Raw genomic sequence first — 18,476 nt, 5'->3', positions numbered from 1 at the left:
TCTCAGTGTTTTTTTTTTGCTCGCTCTCTTTATTGCTCTCTCTCTCTCCCTCTCTCTCTTTTGCTTTCTCTCTCTCTCCCTCTCTTGCACTTTCTTATTCTTTCGCTCACTGTCGTTTTCTGCTTACTCTCCCTCTCTCCATATCACCCTCTCTCCCCATCGTGCTTGCTCTCTCGTTCTCTTACTCTTTCTCTCGCTCTCTCCCTTGTTCACCCTCTGCCTGTCACTCTTTCTTTCTCTCTTTCTCTCTCTCTCTCTTGATTTCTCTCTCCCTGGCTCTCCTCTGTTACTCTCTTTCTCTGTTGCTGTCTCTCTCTCTTGATATCTCGTTCTCTCGCTTACCCTTTATCTCAATCTTGCTCGCTCTCTTAGTCTTTCGTTCTCTCAATCATTCTCTCGATTTATATCTTTCTTTCGATCTCTAATTCTTGCTCGCTCGCTCTCTATCTCACTTTCTCTTGATATTGCTCTCTCCTCGCTCTCTCCATTTCTCTTTTTCTTTCGCTCTGTTTTTTGCTCTCGCTCTTTTTCTCTCTCTCTCTCTCTCTCCTTCTTGGTTACTTTCTGTCACAGTCTCTCTCTTGATAGCTCGTTCTCTCGCTTACCCTTTATCTCAATCTTGCTCGCTCTTTGTCTTTCGTTCTCTCAATCATTCTCTCATATCTTTCTTTCGATCTCTAATTCTTGCTCGCTCGCTCTCTATCTCACTTTCTCTTGATATAGCTCTCTCCTCGCTCTCTCAAGTTCTCTTTTTCTTTCACTCTCTGTTTATTGCTCTCTCTATCTCGCCATCTCTCTCTTGCTCTCGCTCTTTTTCTCTCTCTCTCTCTCTCTCCTTCTTGGTTACTTTCTGTCACGGTCTCTCTCTTGATAGCTCTTTCTTGCTCTCTCACTTGCCCTCTATCTCAATCTCGCTCGCTCTCATTCTCTCGATTTATATCTTTCTTTGGATCTCTAATTCTTGCTTTCTCTCTCTCTCTCTCACTTTCTCTTGATATTGCTCTCTCCTTCTCGCTCTCTCCCTTTCTCTCTGATTCTTTTTCTTTCGCTCTTTGTTTTTTGCTCTCTCTCTCCATCTCTTTTGCTCTCTTTCTCTCTCTCTCTCTCGCTCTTTCTTACTCTTTCGCCCCCTCTCTCCCTCTCCCTCTCTCTCACTTTCCCTCTGTCTTTCCGCGGCAGACGGCGGAGCAGCGATGACACGGCGAGTAGGAAAAGGATGTGCTGCCTCGCCATGGCAACATCCAAAAACCCGACAAAGTTCTTAACTTCTTTCAGGCTGTGAATACTTGTTTTTAGTTCTTTCCTTTATTTTGTGGAAAGTTTCCATTTTGGGGGGACTCATTTTTGGAGGGGGGGGGCGAGTTCGACAGCGGAGCCATATGGAGTGTCCACTTGCGGAGTGCAGTGATGCAGGTATTTATGAGCCCACGCAGACACAAATACACCAACAAGTGCACCGCTTTGTTAAAAACACTCAAAACCTGTCTTACATTGCGCTAAAACAGGAGTCTAGAACCTATTTTTTGAATCAAAGAACAATTAAAGCAAAAAATTTCGATTTCTTCAGCGCTTTTCATTTCTCTTTCTGACGTCTGATGATTTGAAAGAGTAATTTCAAGACAAATGATAGATGATTGGATTGGGCTGCTTGGAGTGGTCGGTGGACAGGAGTTGCTACATCCAATTGGGCCGCCAGGGGGCGTTAGATACCACACGAGAACATTACGAATTTTAATTTAAAAATCACAATACAGTAAAATAAAAAGTGACGGGATTAAATATTGTTGGTTCTTTTTTACCCAGACTCGTAAGAGCTGCTAGTGTTGCTCTCGTGTAGGTTTCAAATCAGGGGATGGTTTAATGGTAGTTTGTGCATGCCTTTGAGACTGCTTTTGATAAAGGGCATCACAAATAAACGAGCGCAGATGTTGATTGATTTTTTTTTTTAGTTTTGAAGGTAGCTTGACATAAAACCTAGCTTAACCTACCATGAGCCTAAAGTACGGTTGTGTAAAGATCAGTTCAGCTATTTGGGAGCCTATAAGTCACATCCACGCACACAAATCTGGATTTATAAAGTAGTTTAGACTTGATTTAGATAGACTAGATTTGAATGGATAGGTTTAGGCTCCATCTACAGGGTGTTCGACCTATTTACTTTACAAATAATCAAATGTAGTTGCACCTCCACTACAATAGGGGGCAGTGGCGCTCTCATTAATTGGGTTTTCTTTACGTTTAACCTCCATGCTGTGCAAATAGCATAGACTAGAGTATAAACATTGAGTATCAAGACCCTCGAGTGACCCCAGGAAAATTAAGTATCCAGGGTGATGAAACAGACTTTTTGGGGGTAGGTGAGAGGATTTCTTCTTCCAATGGGGGGCGCTGGATTAGATGGATGCTAGAGCCTGTGTCCGTTTAACAAATATGCCACTTAAAATTTGTCTTCCTACCGCAGTTACTTAAGATCATCGGGGCTCATTTTGACTGCCATTTTTGTTGTTAATGAGTTTCAAAGTGCGAGCAGAGTTTTTCTGTAGAAATGTCACAAAATACTGCAAAGAAGAAGGGTACGGATACGTGGTCACAGTTCTAACCCTCGGAATCAAGTTCATTATTTGTCCTCCATTCCATTTTATGATCTTTGAAATATACAAGCGTGTCGTTTATCTTTTATCATTTTTTTCATAAGCTTAGCTTGAAAAAATATTCACAAAGTGAAAAAAGGCAGACGTCACAATCGCATTTATATATTTCGAGGTTTCTCATTGGCCGATACAAAAAAAATCTTCATGATATTCCTTAATCCTTCTCTTTTGCCAATTCCCTGGTAGATCGACTGATAGGCTACTGGTTTTCTACATACTGTGCAGTTGACCTAATCCCGAGCTAAACCAATATTAACCCTAGGTGTAGGTGCTTTGTTTTGGAGCCATAGTTAGAGAGGTAGTGTTGGAGGTTTAGGGTTTTGGTTGGAGCTTAGGTTGGAGTTTTGGTCAGTGCTAGGGTTGTAGTTGTGTTTGGAGATAGGGTTACGGTTGCTTCTGAAACTGGGGTTAGAACTTTGATCAACAGGAAACATCACTGTTATCTCAACTGGTAAGATGGCTGTCTTCCATACACAGTCTAGTAGGTTCTAGGATTGATTTTGGTCAGGTTCTGGTTAGGGTTACAGTTTTGGTTGAGTTCCATAACAGCATTGGTAGCTCAGATGGTAAGATGCCTGAATTACCCTCCCAGGGACTTAGATTCTATTCCCGATCAAGGTAGTAAAATTCTATGATTTACGGTTTTTGTTGGAGCAACTAAAACCCTATACCTACCTTCAACCAAAATCCTAATCCTATCATTTGTACTAGCGTGACTGGGAGTGGAACCCATTACCCTGGGACTGTATTACGGGCATTTTACCATTTGAGCTATCAGTGCTAGTACTATTTGACCAACAGCAACAGTTTTTTGCCATGACTAGGGTTAGAGTTTTAGTAGGAAATTGGGTTCCAGTAATGGTTGGAATAAGAAAACGCAAAGGATATCTCAATTGGTAAGATGCCTCTATTACACTCACAGAGTCTTGGGTTCTGTTTTCAATCAAGTCAGTACGGATCCTAGGATTTGGGGTTTTTGTTGGAAATACCAAAAACCCAATCCTTGCTGCAATCAAAACACTGGATCTAGAATTTGCACTGCGTTGAGTGGGAATAGAACACACAACCCCAAGAGTGCAATACAGTCAGCTTACCACTTGAGCTACCAGTGCTGTTATCAATCAATACCAAAACTCTAATGATAGCCAAAACTCAGACATTAACCCGTTAACTATGGTCTCAACCCCGATAACAGTAAAAATCTTAACCATAACTCCAAACTAAAACCTGGAACCATAGCTTTAACCAAAATCCTTAATCGCTTTGGAGTTGAACCCATTTGCTATTAAATGAACACCATAGTATCATTAAAGGCTTTTGCCCCGATCGCTTTGGTGTAATACCGCCCCCTAGCCAATCATAGTTTGTGAAACCGGTGACGTTTCACAAATCCCTCTGCTGGACACAAACTCTGAATCTCATGGTTAAACCAACAGCTTTATCAAAGAGTGAATTTACAGGCATGGCCTTCAGAATGTTTGGTGAAGGCCCTCTGAGTGGATTTCTGAGCCCAGCAACAACTTAATGGCTGAAATGTTAAATGATTAAATATGAAAGCACACATCTGCAAGCAACGCCACCAGGAAGAAGCAACGAATGGAAGCTGATAGACAATTTTAAAATGATTAAATACGTTTTTAATATATTTTTAAGACAGCAAAGAACGGCACGCAGGCCTTCACGGCCCACGATTGCTGGCCCGCGATCCATACGTTCCCGACCCCTGGCCTAAATCTTGTAGCTATCGGCGGTACACGAAGCACGTCGGCTTTTTTTCTGAGAAGATCAACAACGCTCGGCGTGATGCCGGCCCGGCATAGTTACTTATTGCTGAGTTAATGGTCTGAGAAGAGACCGAATCAGCAGCGGCAGCGTGCCCTCGTCCGCAGGAAGGCAAACAGACGAAAACAGGAGCTGAAAGGACGCGTGTAAAGAGCCCCGTCAGCAGCGGACGACAAGGGAAGAGGGCGGAGTGGGTCGTTTATCAGTTCTTCTGGGAAATTTCGCTTTTAAAATATGGGGTGTCCTTAAAAAGTGAAATTTTTTACTCTATTAAGCATGTGGGCCCTTCCTGTTGTTTGGTGGCATTTGAGTCCAGAGGTGGGTAGTCACATTTAATTGAGTACGTTTTGGAAAATGTTGTTCCTCTAGGAGTATTTCTAAACCCCTATACTTTTACTTGAGTAAATTTACTCCTCTACATTAGGCAACATTGAAGTCGTTACCTAATAAATCCTCTCCAGGTAAGTACGCGTCTGTCTGTCTCCGCTAAGGCACATTTGTTTTGAGGCAGAACTCCGCCAGGCTCTACCATGTTTAACCAATCAAATGTCGCAGCCTCGTCACGTGACCCTATTCAACTTCAGCGGGGAAAGTTGTTTATGGATGAAAGGGATGGAAAATGTCGCTTAGCAATCAGACTAAAAAAAAACAGAGTAGGAGAAATATAAGCTACAATATGGCTAGCCTGTAGTTCTGCTTGCAAAGCCTGTTAAGATAAGTATTGGGTCTTTAAATGGGCTACTTGGTGATACATGTGCCTCATTTATTTATTCGATTTATATTATTTTTATTTTATTGTTTATTAAAACGGGCAGCACAGTGGCGCAGTGGTTAGTGCGTGTGCGGCGGTTCTGAGGTCATGGGTTCAAATCCAGTTACCAAACTTCCTGTGCGGAGTTTGCATGTTCTCCCCGTGCTTGCGTGGGTTTCCTCCGGGCACTCCGGTTTCCTCCCACATTCCAAAAACATGCATTTCAGGTGAATTGGCCGGTCAAAAATTGTCCCTAGGTGTGAATGAGCGAGCAAATTGACTGTCTCTGTGTCCCCTGCCCACTGCCCGAAGATGGCTGGGATAGGCTCCAGCTCCCCCGCGACCCTACTGAGGATAAGCGGTGCAGATAATGGATGGATGTTTATTAAAACATTGAATTTACGTTGACCATTTCAAATCTACTTTTAAATTAAATATATTATTTTTTTAAATGGATGGACTTTGATGATCTTAAAAAATAAAAATAAAAAATATGACGTTGCTACAGTTACTCGGTACTTGAGTCATTTTAGTAATCTCACCAAGTACTTTTACTCAAGTAAGTATTTGGATGACTACTTTTTTTACTACTTGAGTAATACTATTCTGAAGTAAGAGTACTTTTATTTGAGTAAATGTTTTGGCTTCTCTACCCAACTCTGAGTCCCAGTGACATAAAATGGTAAATTTAAGAAGGACTCAGTCCTCTACCATAGGACCAGGGTTGGGTAGGGTTACTTTAACTGGATTACTTTCAATGACTTTTGGATTATTCCAATATCAAATATGCTAATAAAAGACAAAAGAAACTAAATATGAATAAAATGATGACTCACAACACGTGGTAAGCTTTCTCTGCTGGCTTTGATCTCTTTGATCTCCGGCAAAACGAACATAAAATGCCACAGAAACGAAATGAAAATAAATCCAGAAAGCTTGCCGACATCATTTTTGCCGTTCCATGTATTCCAAGCCTGCAAAAATTTTGTAATTTTATTCATATTTTGTCTTTTATTAGTATATTTGGAATTAGAGCGATCCAAAAAGTAATCCAGTTAAAGTAACCCTACCCAACCCTGCATAGGACAGTGATATATACGCAGGATAAATTCATTTTAAATAATTGACTCCGATTGCAGTACGAGTACACTAAAATGCTATGTCCCCAGTGACTTCTGTTACAAAAAACTAATAATTTCAAGTTTTTTCTCATCATTTCTATATTTCCTCAATGATAACATTCCTCACCTAATGTCAATTTCAGGTATTAGTGATTTTTTATGTTCAAAATCTCTAAAATGTCTTCTGTCCTAGTGTGAACTGATGTCACAATATTTTTGGAGGAGAAACATTGAAAGAGAATAAGAATAAGTGTATGCACAGCAACTCACCTCTCACTGTGCTTAATGTTCGGTGTCATGATGGGAAGAGCGAAGTGGAATGAATGTTGGTGAATATCTTCTTGGCTCTAGTCACCTCCCACTAGGGGGGGTATGAGTAGATAGAGAAGACTGATGAGGAAAAGCATAACACGTCCACCCTGTTATGCTCATTTATAGTGGGGATCTATTTTTTTTTTAAATTTTGATAAAAAAGGTTAATAAACATGTTAAAAAAATCGTTCGCAGTAATCATGATATACTAGCTTATTTTTTATCACATTAGTAGTAATTACTGTGACTGCTATGCACTGTAACAGGGGACAAAGTGACAGGGTCAATGTGAAATTTAAATTTTGGGCTTGTACACATGTGTTGGTATTTATTATTAAACTATCATTTATCAATTTGCTGTATACTTCCTAAAAGAGATTCTGAAATTGCATATTATATATATATATATATATATATATATACACACCGTAAATTCCGGACTATAGAGCGCATCTGACTGTAAGCCGCACCCACCACATTTTCAGAGGAAAACCGATTTCGTACATACACAAGCCGCACCTGTATATAAGCCGCATGGGCCCACATTAAAAAATTGTAACACAAACATTCAATTCATCCAGACCCGACTTCAAGTCGCGCGGTTGAAACAAAATGTCCTTTATTGAAGTACACAGTCCAAAAATCACAGCCGACAAAATGAACGGAAAATGATACCGGTACTTAAGGTTTGATGCAGACTTGCAGAGTCCGGGTACCCGTTGAAACTAATCCAAGGGAAAAAAGTCTCTATTTCCAAAGGTAAGGGTGGGAATAATATATATCCACTATTATCCGCCGCAACAACAGGTCTCACTCACCTTTACCCCACTTCCCGTCAGCCCATGTTTGCTCCGCCCCTCTTTTTTAATTTGCGAAACATATCAGAATAAGTGTCTCAAATAAATACATTACAAAAATATACAGGTGCAAATACATATTATACATCGGTTACACATATTTACAAAGAAAGACGGTACACCGAGAGAGTTTTCAAAGCTTTAATAATAATAATAATATAACTTTCATCCCAAACGGTGCCTGACAGGGCAGTTAATGTAGCAACACGCTAGCAACCCGCTCGCAACACAGTAAACAGGTCTGTTAAAAAAAAAAATACCGTACTTGTAAAAATCACGGTAAACCGTCCTCATCTTCCTCCTTACAACTGAAGCCAGCAAAGTCGTCTTCCTCAGTGTCGGAAGGAAACAGTGTCATATAGATGTCGTCCCACACTCCCGCAGCCTCACTCAGGCGGTCACTGTCGCTGGTGTGCCCTCCTCTTCGTCATGGCTTTTTGGAACCCGTTGGTAATGGTGGATTTTTTGATGCTGCCCCACGCTGTCAGTATCCACTGGCCGACTTGCGGAAAAGTTGCCTTTCGCATGCGGCCAGTTTTAGTGAAAGATTTCTCGCCGCTAGTCAAGCCAAGAAGTTGCAGTCTTCCTCGGCACATATATTCCACCGGTCTAAATCTTGCCGCTGGCGGCCGTTAGAAGAATTACATAAATTGCCCGCTTACTGAATAAGCCGCAGGGTTGAAAGTTTGGGGGAAAAGTAGCGGCTTATAGTCCGGAATTTACGGTGTATATATATATATATGGAAATGGCACTAATATCTGCAGCTGAAAAGCAATAGCAAAACAGGGAACGCCGTGATGCTGACCCTGAGAGAAGACAAGCCTATATTTAACAGTGAAGGGTGGAGAAAGGACAGGTAAAAAGAAAGAAAAATGAAAAGTGAAGAAAGAAAGTGGCAGATTTCAGTCAATGATTCATAAAAAAATGACTTGGAGACTCCCTTCTTTGACAAACTTAGAAATTTGTGGCAGTCCGGATTAAATCACCCAACGGGCTATATCCAGCTCGTGGGCCGTATGTTTGACTTGACTAATTTACGGTGATAACGTGGTTTTACATTTTCTCTACTGATTGAGTGATGGGGACTTTTAGATTCTCAATTGTGTTTTGGCACAGGTACAGACCCTCTAGCTACCAGAGAGAGCATTTACCGTAAATTCCGGACTATAAGCCGCTACTTTTTTCCCAAACTTTAAACCCTGCGGCTTATTGTGCGCCGAGGTAGACTGCATCCTCTTAGTTTATGTTCGAATTGTCCGTATGACAGAGGACAAAGGTTCGTTCCGATTATGAGGAAGACGCCCTTGATGGCGACAGTTGTGTGGAGAAAGAGGACGGTTTACCGTGAATTTCGCAATTACGGTATGCTTATTTAACAGATACGTTTGATGCGTTGCGAGCGTATTGATAGTAGCGTCTTGGTACCTGTCACAGGCACCGTTTGGGATGAAAGTTATATTATTATTATTAAAGTTTTGAAAACTCTATGGGTGTACCGTCTTTCTTTGTAAATATGTGTAACCATGTATAATATGTATATGCAACTGTATATTTTTGTAATGTATTTATTTTAGAGACTTATTGTGATATGTTTTCGACGAGCGAATCAAAAAGAAGGGGCGGAGCAAACGCGGGCTGACGGGAAGTGGGGTAAAGCTGAGTTAAATCTCTTTGTTGTTGCAGCGGACAATAGTGGATATATATTTTTCCCACCCTTAACTTTGGAAATACAATTTTTTTTCATTGGATTACTTTCAACGGGACCTGGACTTTGAAGGTTTGCATTAAATTCTAACTACCGGTATCATTTTCCGTTCATGTTGCCAATTGTGGAGGATGGATTGTGTACTATATTTTCAGATACAATTATGGCACCTAAAGTCAGGTTTGGGATAAACTTGTGACTGTGTCACATTTTTAAATGTTGGCGCATGCGGCTTATATACAGGTGCAGCTTGTGTAAGGGCAAAACCAATAATGTCCGCAAAATGTGGTGCGTGTGGCTTATAAACAGGTGCGCTCTATAGTCCGGATTTTACGGTAGTTTGCATTTATATAAAAAAATCATAACTTTTGCTAGAAATGACCTACAGGCTTACTCATTTTCTTGAAATACTCAGTAATAGACGAGTATACACGATATTTTGCATCAATATGGCTGACTTTTTCATGCTAACCTGCCTTCCAGGCGAGCGTTGAAATGGCAGGAGACGAGCTGGCGGAGAGCATGGCCAACGGCAGCCTGCCGACATGCAGCATCGACGAGTCCTACAAGTACATCTTCCTTCCCATCTGCTACTCCTTCACCTTCGTCTTCAGCCTTTCCCTCAACGCGGTGGTCCTCCTGCGTTCCTTTCGCCGCACCAAGCGCTGGAACCCTTCGCTCATCTACATGGTCAACCTGGCCTCCACCGATTTCATGTACGGTTTGTCCCTTCCCTTCCTGGTGGCCAGCTACGTCATGCACGACCGCTGGGTCTTCGGGGACTTCATGTGCCGCCTGGTGCGCTTCCTCTTCTACTTCAACCTCTACTGCTCCATCTTCTTCCTCACTTGCATCTCTGTGCACCGCTACCTGGGCATCTGCCACCCCATGCGGGTCATGGTCCTGGAGACCAAGAAAGCAGTCAAGTGGACCTGTATGCTGGTGTGGGGGGTGGTCTTCGCGCTGACTTGCCCCATTTTTCGATTCGCCCGCACGGCTCGGAACGGGGGCGGCGTGGACGGTTGCTGGGACGACGCTATCGACCGAGAGTTTTCCGACTACGTGCCGTACGGTGTGGTGCTTCACCTGCTGGGCTTCTTCGTCCCTTTCTCCGTTATCGGCTGGTGCTATTCGCGGGTGGTGCTCACTATCTTCAAGACTCTTCGTTCCCGACCCTGCGACGGAGGCGCCTCCGTTTTCCTAGGCGCCGGATCGCCCTATGCCGGCCGACGCCGGAAATCCATCCGAACCATCGTCACCATCACGCTGCTCTTCGCTCTGTGCTTTTTACCGTTCCACGTGACCCGCACCGTCTTTCTGCTGCTCAAGGTGAGCAAGGGGGTGCCCTGCCAAACCATGACCACCGTGTCCATGTGCTACAAGATCACCAGGCCTTTGGCGTCCTTCAACGCGTGGCTCAATGCCTTGCTCTATTTCCTCACCAAAGACAAAGGCGGGTGTTGCGCGCCGGCCACCCCCGCCGGAACAGGACCCCTTCTACCTCTGAGGGCAGTGGTGCAAGGAGATGAGCATGTGCACCGGCACGGAATAAACAATCTATTCGCTTAACAGACATTCATCTGCTGCATGCGACGGGGCATATCATTCTTTTGAATTGAATTGAATTCGATTCTCTTAATCGTCATCGATACCAACGTTGTGAAACATTGTATGCAACGAAATAAGACACAGCGCTCTGAGGTAAACACGTACCGTATTTTCCGCACTATAAGGCGCACCTAAAAGCCTTTATTTTTTTCAAAAGCTGACCATGCGCCTTATAATACAGTGATCAATATTAAGTCGCAAGGTCTCGTAACAAAGGCAAGCAGCTGCCGACTAGATTTTTCCTTGTAGGCGATGTGGTACGCGGTGTATACATATGCCGGCGTTTCATTTCCCAGCCAATGTGTCAATCATCATTTGAATCGATCACTATTGGCTAAAGTTATTCAGAGGTAAAGGGGGCGGATCCTTTTTATCATTTACAGGCTCACATAGGCTAAAGGGGCAAAACAAAGCCTGCAATTGGCCGAAAAAGATGAATGTGAATAGCAAGTTTGGTTGGTTGTCTACGGCATAGAGAAAGCATGTTTTACTATTTAGTATTTGTAAATATTTTATTCTCCTGGATTTACTACACTCACGGATATAAGAGGACCATGGTTGCACATTGTTATTGAACGCAACGACTTCGGTGAGCTACTCCGGCTATATATTTTCCCAGTATCTTGTTTCAGAGTGACCTCGATGTTTCTGTGATGGGTCTTTTTTTAAATTAAACTCAATTCCAAGTGTTTATTGTCATATGCACAGTAAAGTTGCGAGCGAAAAAGAAAATAGAAACTGAGGAATGGTTGGCATCTCTTGAATCCCAAGACTTTAACCTTCCAAATGATATTTGGAACGATGCATTTGAGTGACATCGTACGGACACCGCATCCGCACGTGTCTATGACACGTATTTGCTTCTTTGCAAGCTTTGGTAATGTTATGGGGGTAATAAGTTTGACTGAACTATCTGACTATTTTGTCCACGTTCCCATTGTAGCGCCTTATAATCCGGTGCGCCTTATGTATGGAAGATATAGGACCAAAAACTATTTTTTGGGGGTGCGCCCTATAAGCCGGTGCGCCCTATAGTGCGGAAAATACGGTAATACCACTTCTCGCCACCGCATCACCCCTATCTTTCAACAACTCGACCAGCACCCGATCACCAACAAAATCCTTCTTTAGACCTATTAGTCCATTCTTTACCTTGGTTCTCCCTACCTTTCCAACCTATTTCCACGCCGTCCTGCACGCTCAGATCTTCCTTCCCGCTTCATATCATTATAACCTTTTCCCTGTCTCAAGATTGCCTTTATTGTCATTAACATAAAATTCCAAGGAAATTTTCTTTGCAGCCCCTGTGTACAGTGTTTACAAAAGGAATTTACAGAGGGAGTTTCGAATGTATATACAGAAAGGAGAGAGTGTACATGTCCCATGGGAGCAGAGCTTTCAGCCGCTCTGTCCCCCAGCTCTGGAACTCATTACCAGCTGACCTCCGAAATTCCGCTACCCTATCCATCTTTGAATCCGGACTCAAAACCCATCTTTTCCAACTCGCCTACCCATAATAGTTTGACTCACATGCCCCCCCTTTTCTTAACTGTACTGTTTTTATTTTTTGTATTTATTGCTTGTTTGTTTTATTGTAGTTTTTTATTCGGTGTACAGCGTCCTTGGGTATCCCGAAAGGCGCTTTGAAATTAAATATATTATTATTAATAAAGACTTTAAATAGAAAAAAATATCACTTGAGCGATGAGTGATTTCATGCTCATGCTTTTCTGCTGGTGTAGAATGAAAATGGTGTAAGTAAGAACAGGACTGTTTCAAATACAGTCCAACCCAAACCCCAGAAAAGATGAAAAAGGAAGAATTTATTCAAACGTTTGAGCGTGTCTAAGAAATATTCGTGCTACACAAGCAGCTAACAGAGGCTACATTGATGATTTAAGCCAGAAGATGACGTCAGCAACTAGAGGATAATTCTAGATACTTGGGCTATCTCGTTTTTAGGTGACATTAACGGAATGGATGGTTATTCCTACGTTTTGAGCTTTGCTCTCAAAAACAGTAGTGTTATTATTCGTTCTACACTACTAAAGGATATTTTGGAAGTTTTAAGAGAAGGTAAAAAATGGGCATCATGATACCAGGACTTCTACAGAAAACGAGGAATGCAGTACGATGGTCAACGAGATAGCAAAGGGAGGTCGTTGGAGTTCATGATGAGACTGGAATCCAGGTTCAACGTATCTGTGAACACACAAACATTGATCAAAATGACTTATGTCTGATTTTTCGATTTGTCCCGATTAACTTCGAGTGAAGATTCAAATTTGATTTGAGGGTTTCAAGGACCTTGATCAAAGTTGAGCTTTTTGGACGGGGATACTCGTCCAAGACCCTCCATGTCCACCAGGTCGCTGTTGACGTCCGTGTCGTTGAGGGCGCTCAGTGTTACGTCTGGGAACAAAGAAATGACTTGGTCTCTAGGATTAATACCAACGTTGAAACTTGAGGTAAGATCCAGGGTTCCTACACCTACTTCATGTCCAAATTTGAGTACTTTTCGAGCACTTTCAAGGCAAAATCTTTCCTTGATTAACATTTTTTGTGTGTGTGTTGACTTTCATGACTAAAATAAAGTCGCTATCATGCTGCTAGCACATACTTTGTGCTATTTTGCGCTGTTCCAATCTATGATTTACGATATTTTTGCGTCAATGGAATTGGATGAACTTAAAATGAATTCAACCTTAACAATCCTTGCACAGCTTAGCTGGCTTATAATTGAGTTCAATAAAAAAAGTACTGCATGTAAAAAAATCAATTAAAATACGCCGAAATTTGAATCCTTTTAATGATATTGATTTGCTATGAGTGCTTTCAATCTTTCAATCGTCTGCTGATCTTTTGCTTTTTGTTTTACTTATTTCAATTTATATTTTGTGTGTGTTTTTCAGATGCTAAATGTCTAAACGAGTTAAAATAGAATTTTAAATAGCTATTTTTTGCATTTAATCATTTATTTATAGCAATGAAGAGTTTATATTTTTTAATTTAGATATTATTAGGGATTTTGTTCAACTTTGAATCTGTTCAGCGTGTAAAAAGCTAAAATTGTTTTGTATTTTATTTATCTTGGTTAGATCTGTGAATATTTTAATTAATATTTCATTTATAATATATAATTTTGAAGATACCAAAAATCTGAGGAGCTGTTTGAACGCCGGCCTTTTTTTCTCAGTGAGCCGAGCCAAAGAATAAAGCTATTGGGTGCGACCAGGAGGGGGCAGTTCAAACAAATATAAATGCTTTTGTTTGTTTACATTTTCAACACTTCAAAAATTGGATCGAAGACATTTGAAAGCCAATTAATGCCTTATTTTTAGAAAAATGAATTCAATGCCTTTTAAGACTTTTCAAGGATCCCAAGAACCCTGTTTAATAGTCACCAAATATTGATTAGTTCAATCATGGGATATTTCTTGTTTTTCAAACTTAGCATGAAATTGATTTAATTATGTGAGAAGATCCCGATTAACATAAGAAAAATGGGCATGATGAAAAACGCATCTTCTATTGAACACACTGCGGATTCGTATAAAAATGCCATTAAAATCTAACACCAATTGGACACAGTGTTCTGTGAGTAGAGACATAAATCCATGAATCTGTCATTTTTAATGCACAGTGAAATAAATAACGTATTAAAATCAAGTAAACATTTGTCATCCCTGTAACTTACACTAAGAACAAGCTCATTTGCAGTTGAACAGAAAATGAAACCAAATATGATGTCCTTTTTGAGAAATCTATTAACAAAGAATTTCATGAATCTCAACCATTTAAAATCAAATACCTTCAACAACTGACGTTTGTTTGTAGTTTTTAACGTATAAAAACTCTTCGGATTGCATTCATTTCAATTCAAATACTTTTATCCGGCACAACGCTCAAGCACTCTTTGATAACGAAATATACGAGTATAAAATGTAAAATGCATGGCATCAAAACCGCATTGCTTGAATGCTACTTGAATACTACCGAGGCGAGTCAGACTCCGTTTTGTTCAACTGTCTGACGTTCTTTCCTCTTAAAATGTTCAAGTATCAGTGAGGTTCTGCCTGGATACGCAAGGTCTCCTTTACAAGTACCGTATTTTCCGCACTATAAGGCGCACCTAAAAGCCTTTATTTTTTTCAAAAGCTGACCATGCGCCTTATAATACAGCGCACCTTATATATGGATCAATATTAAGTTGCAAAGTCTTGCAACTAAAGCAAGCAGCCGCCGACTCGATTTTCCCCCGAAGGCGAAGTCGTCCGCGGTGTATGCTGGGATTTATATACCGGCGTTTCATTTCCTAACCAATGTGTCAATCATCATTTGAATCAGTCCCTATTGGCTAAAGTTATTCGGAGGTAAAGGGGGCGGATCCTTTTGATCATTTACAGGCTCGCATAGGCTAAAGGGGCGAAACAAAGCCTGCGATTGGCCGAAAAAGATGAATGTGAATCACACGTTCGGTTGCACTACGGCATAGAGAAAACATGTTTTACTATTCTGTATTTGTAAATATTTGACTCTCCTGGATTGACTACACTCACGGTTGTAAGAAGACCATGGTTCAAATCATTATTGAACGTGATGGCTGCAAGAGAACTTAGGTGAGCTATGCGGCTTTATATTTTCCCGGTATCTTGTTTGAAAACGATCTTGATGTTTCTGTGATGAGTCTATTTTTAAACTCAATTCAATTCAAAGTGTTTATTGTCATATGCACAGTAAAGAACCCCGTTTCCCTGCGCAATAAAATTCTTACTTTGCTGTCCACACAGTTGCCAGCAAAAAATAAAATGGAAACTAAGAAATGTTTGTTTGGTGACATCGTACGGTCACCGCATCCGCACGAGTCTACGACACGTATTTGCTTCTTTGCAAGCTTTCGGAATGTTAAGGGGGTAATAAGTTGGACTGAACTATCTGACTGTTTTGTCGACGTTCCCATTGTAGCGCCTTATAATCTGGTGCGCCTTATGTATGGAAAATATCGGACAAAAGACTATTTTTTGGGGGTGCGCCCTATAACCTGGTGCGCCTTATAGTGCGGAAAATACGGTAGTCCTTTACTTGTCTGTATCCAGGCTAAAATGCTCTCGAACTTGAGTTTTACTTGATGGCGCCATTTCTGTATGTTGAGACCAAGATGCCATTGCGCATGTGTGATTCTCAGCAGAGGTATTATTCATGTAAAGAAGCTTCACTCCGTTGTATCTGCTGACAATAGTCAACAATGAATTCGGTTGTCGACCTTCTATTTTCGATTTTTGTCGACTAATCGTTGCAGCCAGAGTAGTCAATACTGAGATTTGCACTTGTATTCAAACTTACCTGCAGCTTTCCGTTTCTTAGCGGGAGGCTGGCTGGCCCGTATGCTCGGCTGGGCTGCGGTTCCTGTTGACGCCACGGCAGTTTTCTTTGCGGTTTTGGATGAGATGCCCTCAGATGAGCCGGACCGAGCGTTGTCCTCATGCTTTCGCTTGACAGGGCTCTTGGTGTGAGTGCTGGTGGCAGGAAAAGCAACTGGAGTCACACCACTTCTAGTCTTTGGTTCCTATAAACACGTTAACCTGGTAGGGTTGGTCTCGGCTATTGGGTGAAGCTGCATCGTGAGCTCCCCCAGTCGGCTGAAAGCAGCGCCGGCTGCTGAGAAGATTTCTCCAACCTGTGTTAAATACAGAGAAGCTCGCATCATTTTCATAACCAAATTCAAGGACTTTTTAATAGACAACTTTCTAATTTCTCCAACACAATTAAAAAAAACAAATCCAGAGTGAATCGGGTGTATTGCAGAGCCACAAATATATCTGTGATTGACGATACATATGCAATTTTTCATCGTGTTTGTGCATTTATCAATTTATGTTAAAATGTTGAGTAAATTGTGAATATATTTGTTTTTTTAAAGAAATCTCTCCCCATATAAGAGTTGAGTAAACATGACACTAATATGCAACTTACATTTTCTGTTGAAGGAAGTTCTTATCATTACAATTTACCACTGGGAAACAATAACTTATTTTTTCGCGCAAACTATAATAACTGTCCATAATTGATATGCAATCTTGGCACCAACACATTTCATAGCGTCCTGTTTAGGTGAAGCATGCACCTGTCCTCTTGGGCACAACCCATAGGGGAAAATAACGCTTCAAAGAACAATGTCATACAAACTAATGCCAGTTTCCGTTAATCTTGAGGGAAAGACAAATGCAATGGTAAAGTGAAGCCACGATAGAGCAGTGTCTGCGTCATTTTAAAGCAGACTTGTTGAGAAACATGGGAACATTTTCAAGCACTTTACCTCAACTTCAAGCACGTTCAATCCCTAAGGAAAAACATTAAAATTCATGCATTTTCAAGGATTTCAAGCACCCGTACGAACCCAGCTATCACTAGTATCGTGAAGGAGTGAACTTGGTTTCCATGGCTACCGGTTTCACTGCAATTGCCTGCTTCAGGAGTTATCTAAACCAACATTTACTTTTACGACCACTAAGTTAAGTGTTACACGTTAATTTTGAAAGTCATTTTGAAATACTTACTTTGGTAGAAGCTGAAGTCATGCTTGATTGACGACGGCAGCTAATTGCTAACAACAATAGAGCTAGCTAGCTTGCTAGCTAGCACCTAGCAGTGTAGGAAAAGTACGTTTTTCCCTAAATGGATTTCAAATGTTTTCGTTGGCGTTATCACGAAAGTTCCAATATCCGGAAAAACTGCCACATATTAGTCTAAAAGCTTTTTAGCGTCAGAAAAGGTTCATAACACCTAAGTCCCCTCCATTACCCCCAAGACAGCTGATGCATTTGTTGAGCCCGGACATGTTTACTCGTGTTGCGTTTAGGTCAAGTAAAAAGAAGATGTGGAACCGAATACAACTAATAAAGTTGTGCACCTAAATTTTGAACAGCAAGTAGAAAGATTTTTTTAAATTTAAACTTTTTTTTTTTTTTAAACTTATTGGGTTTCACTTTTTGAGACTGTTTTCGCCGATTTCATCAAAAAGCAACCTGCTCGGAATCGAGTGACAATACATGGATAAATCGGGGGTGTCAATCAATCTTAGCTCAGGGGACACAAAAACCTTCTCACGGGGGCTGGACTAGTAGATTGAAGAGAAAGAAAGAGGGAGGAAGAAATAGTAAGAGAGAGAGGGAAGGAGACGGAGAGAAAAGAAAGGGAGGAAGAGAGAAAGGTAAAAAGAGACCAAGAGAAAAAAAAGGCTGCGAGAAAGAGAGCAATAAAAAGAGACAGAGGGAAAAAGAGATGAATAAAAAAAGAGAACAATAGATTAAAAAAAATCTATAGAAAAAAGAGGGTAAAAAAGAGAAGAAGACAGAAGTAGAGAAAAGAGAGCACGACCGAGAGAAAGAGAGAGAAAAAAAAGAGCGCTAGGCAGAAAGGGAGAATAAAGGAAAATAAATACAGTCGCAGTTGCTTTGGCGAAATCTAATGAACATATCTAAAACTGCAGGTCATTTTCAAGGACAGGGAAATAACTAACGTATGAAAATCTAGTAAACATTTGTTATCCCTGTAAACCAGTGGTTTTCCAAAGTGGGCGGTATTGCCCCCCTGGGGGCGGTGGAATGATTGGTGGGGGGCGGTGAGGAAGAAGGGGGGCAGTAGTCCGAAGTCAGAAGTTTGTTTGACGATTTGTACACAACACGTAA

At 41.1% G+C, this 18,476-nt stretch overlaps 2 protein-coding genes across 2 annotated transcripts; one reads left to right on the top strand and one right to left on the bottom strand.

Annotated features, from left to right (window-relative positions):
- Window positions 1–1,391: 1,391 nt before the first annotated feature.
- LOC148356247 (P2Y purinoceptor 3) lies at window positions 1,392–10,841 on the top strand. Its single transcript, XM_088347768.1, has 2 exons — window positions 1,392–1,413; window positions 9,664–10,841. Exons 1-2 carry the CDS (start codon window positions 1,408–1,410, stop codon window positions 10,747–10,749), a joined length of 1,092 nt encoding a protein of 363 aa, XP_088203894.1. The 5' UTR covers window positions 1,392–1,407; the 3' UTR covers window positions 10,750–10,841.
- Window positions 10,842–12,598: 1,757 nt separating this feature from the next.
- LOC148356246 (BPTF-associated chromatin complex component 1) lies at window positions 12,599–17,668 on the bottom strand. The gene is made up of 5 exons (XM_088347257.1): window positions 17,346–17,668; window positions 16,371–16,465; window positions 16,132–16,304; window positions 13,096–13,200; window positions 12,599–12,990 (listed from the first exon to the last, which is right to left on the bottom strand). Exons 1-5 carry the CDS (start codon window positions 17,364–17,366, stop codon window positions 12,926–12,928), a joined length of 459 nt encoding a protein of 152 aa, XP_088203383.1. The 5' UTR covers window positions 17,367–17,668; the 3' UTR covers window positions 12,599–12,925.
- Window positions 17,669–18,476: the final 808 nt, after the last annotated feature.

Source organism: Urocampus carinirostris, chromosome 11, assembly GCF_059441175.1.
Source record: "Urocampus carinirostris isolate Australia breed hairy pipefish chromosome 11, RoL_Ucar_1.0, whole genome shotgun sequence".
Taxonomy (NCBI): Eukaryota; Metazoa; Chordata; class Actinopteri; order Syngnathiformes; family Syngnathidae; genus Urocampus; species Urocampus carinirostris.
Note: the sequence above shows the minus strand (reverse complement) of the source record. Positions and strands in the feature narration are given on the sequence as shown.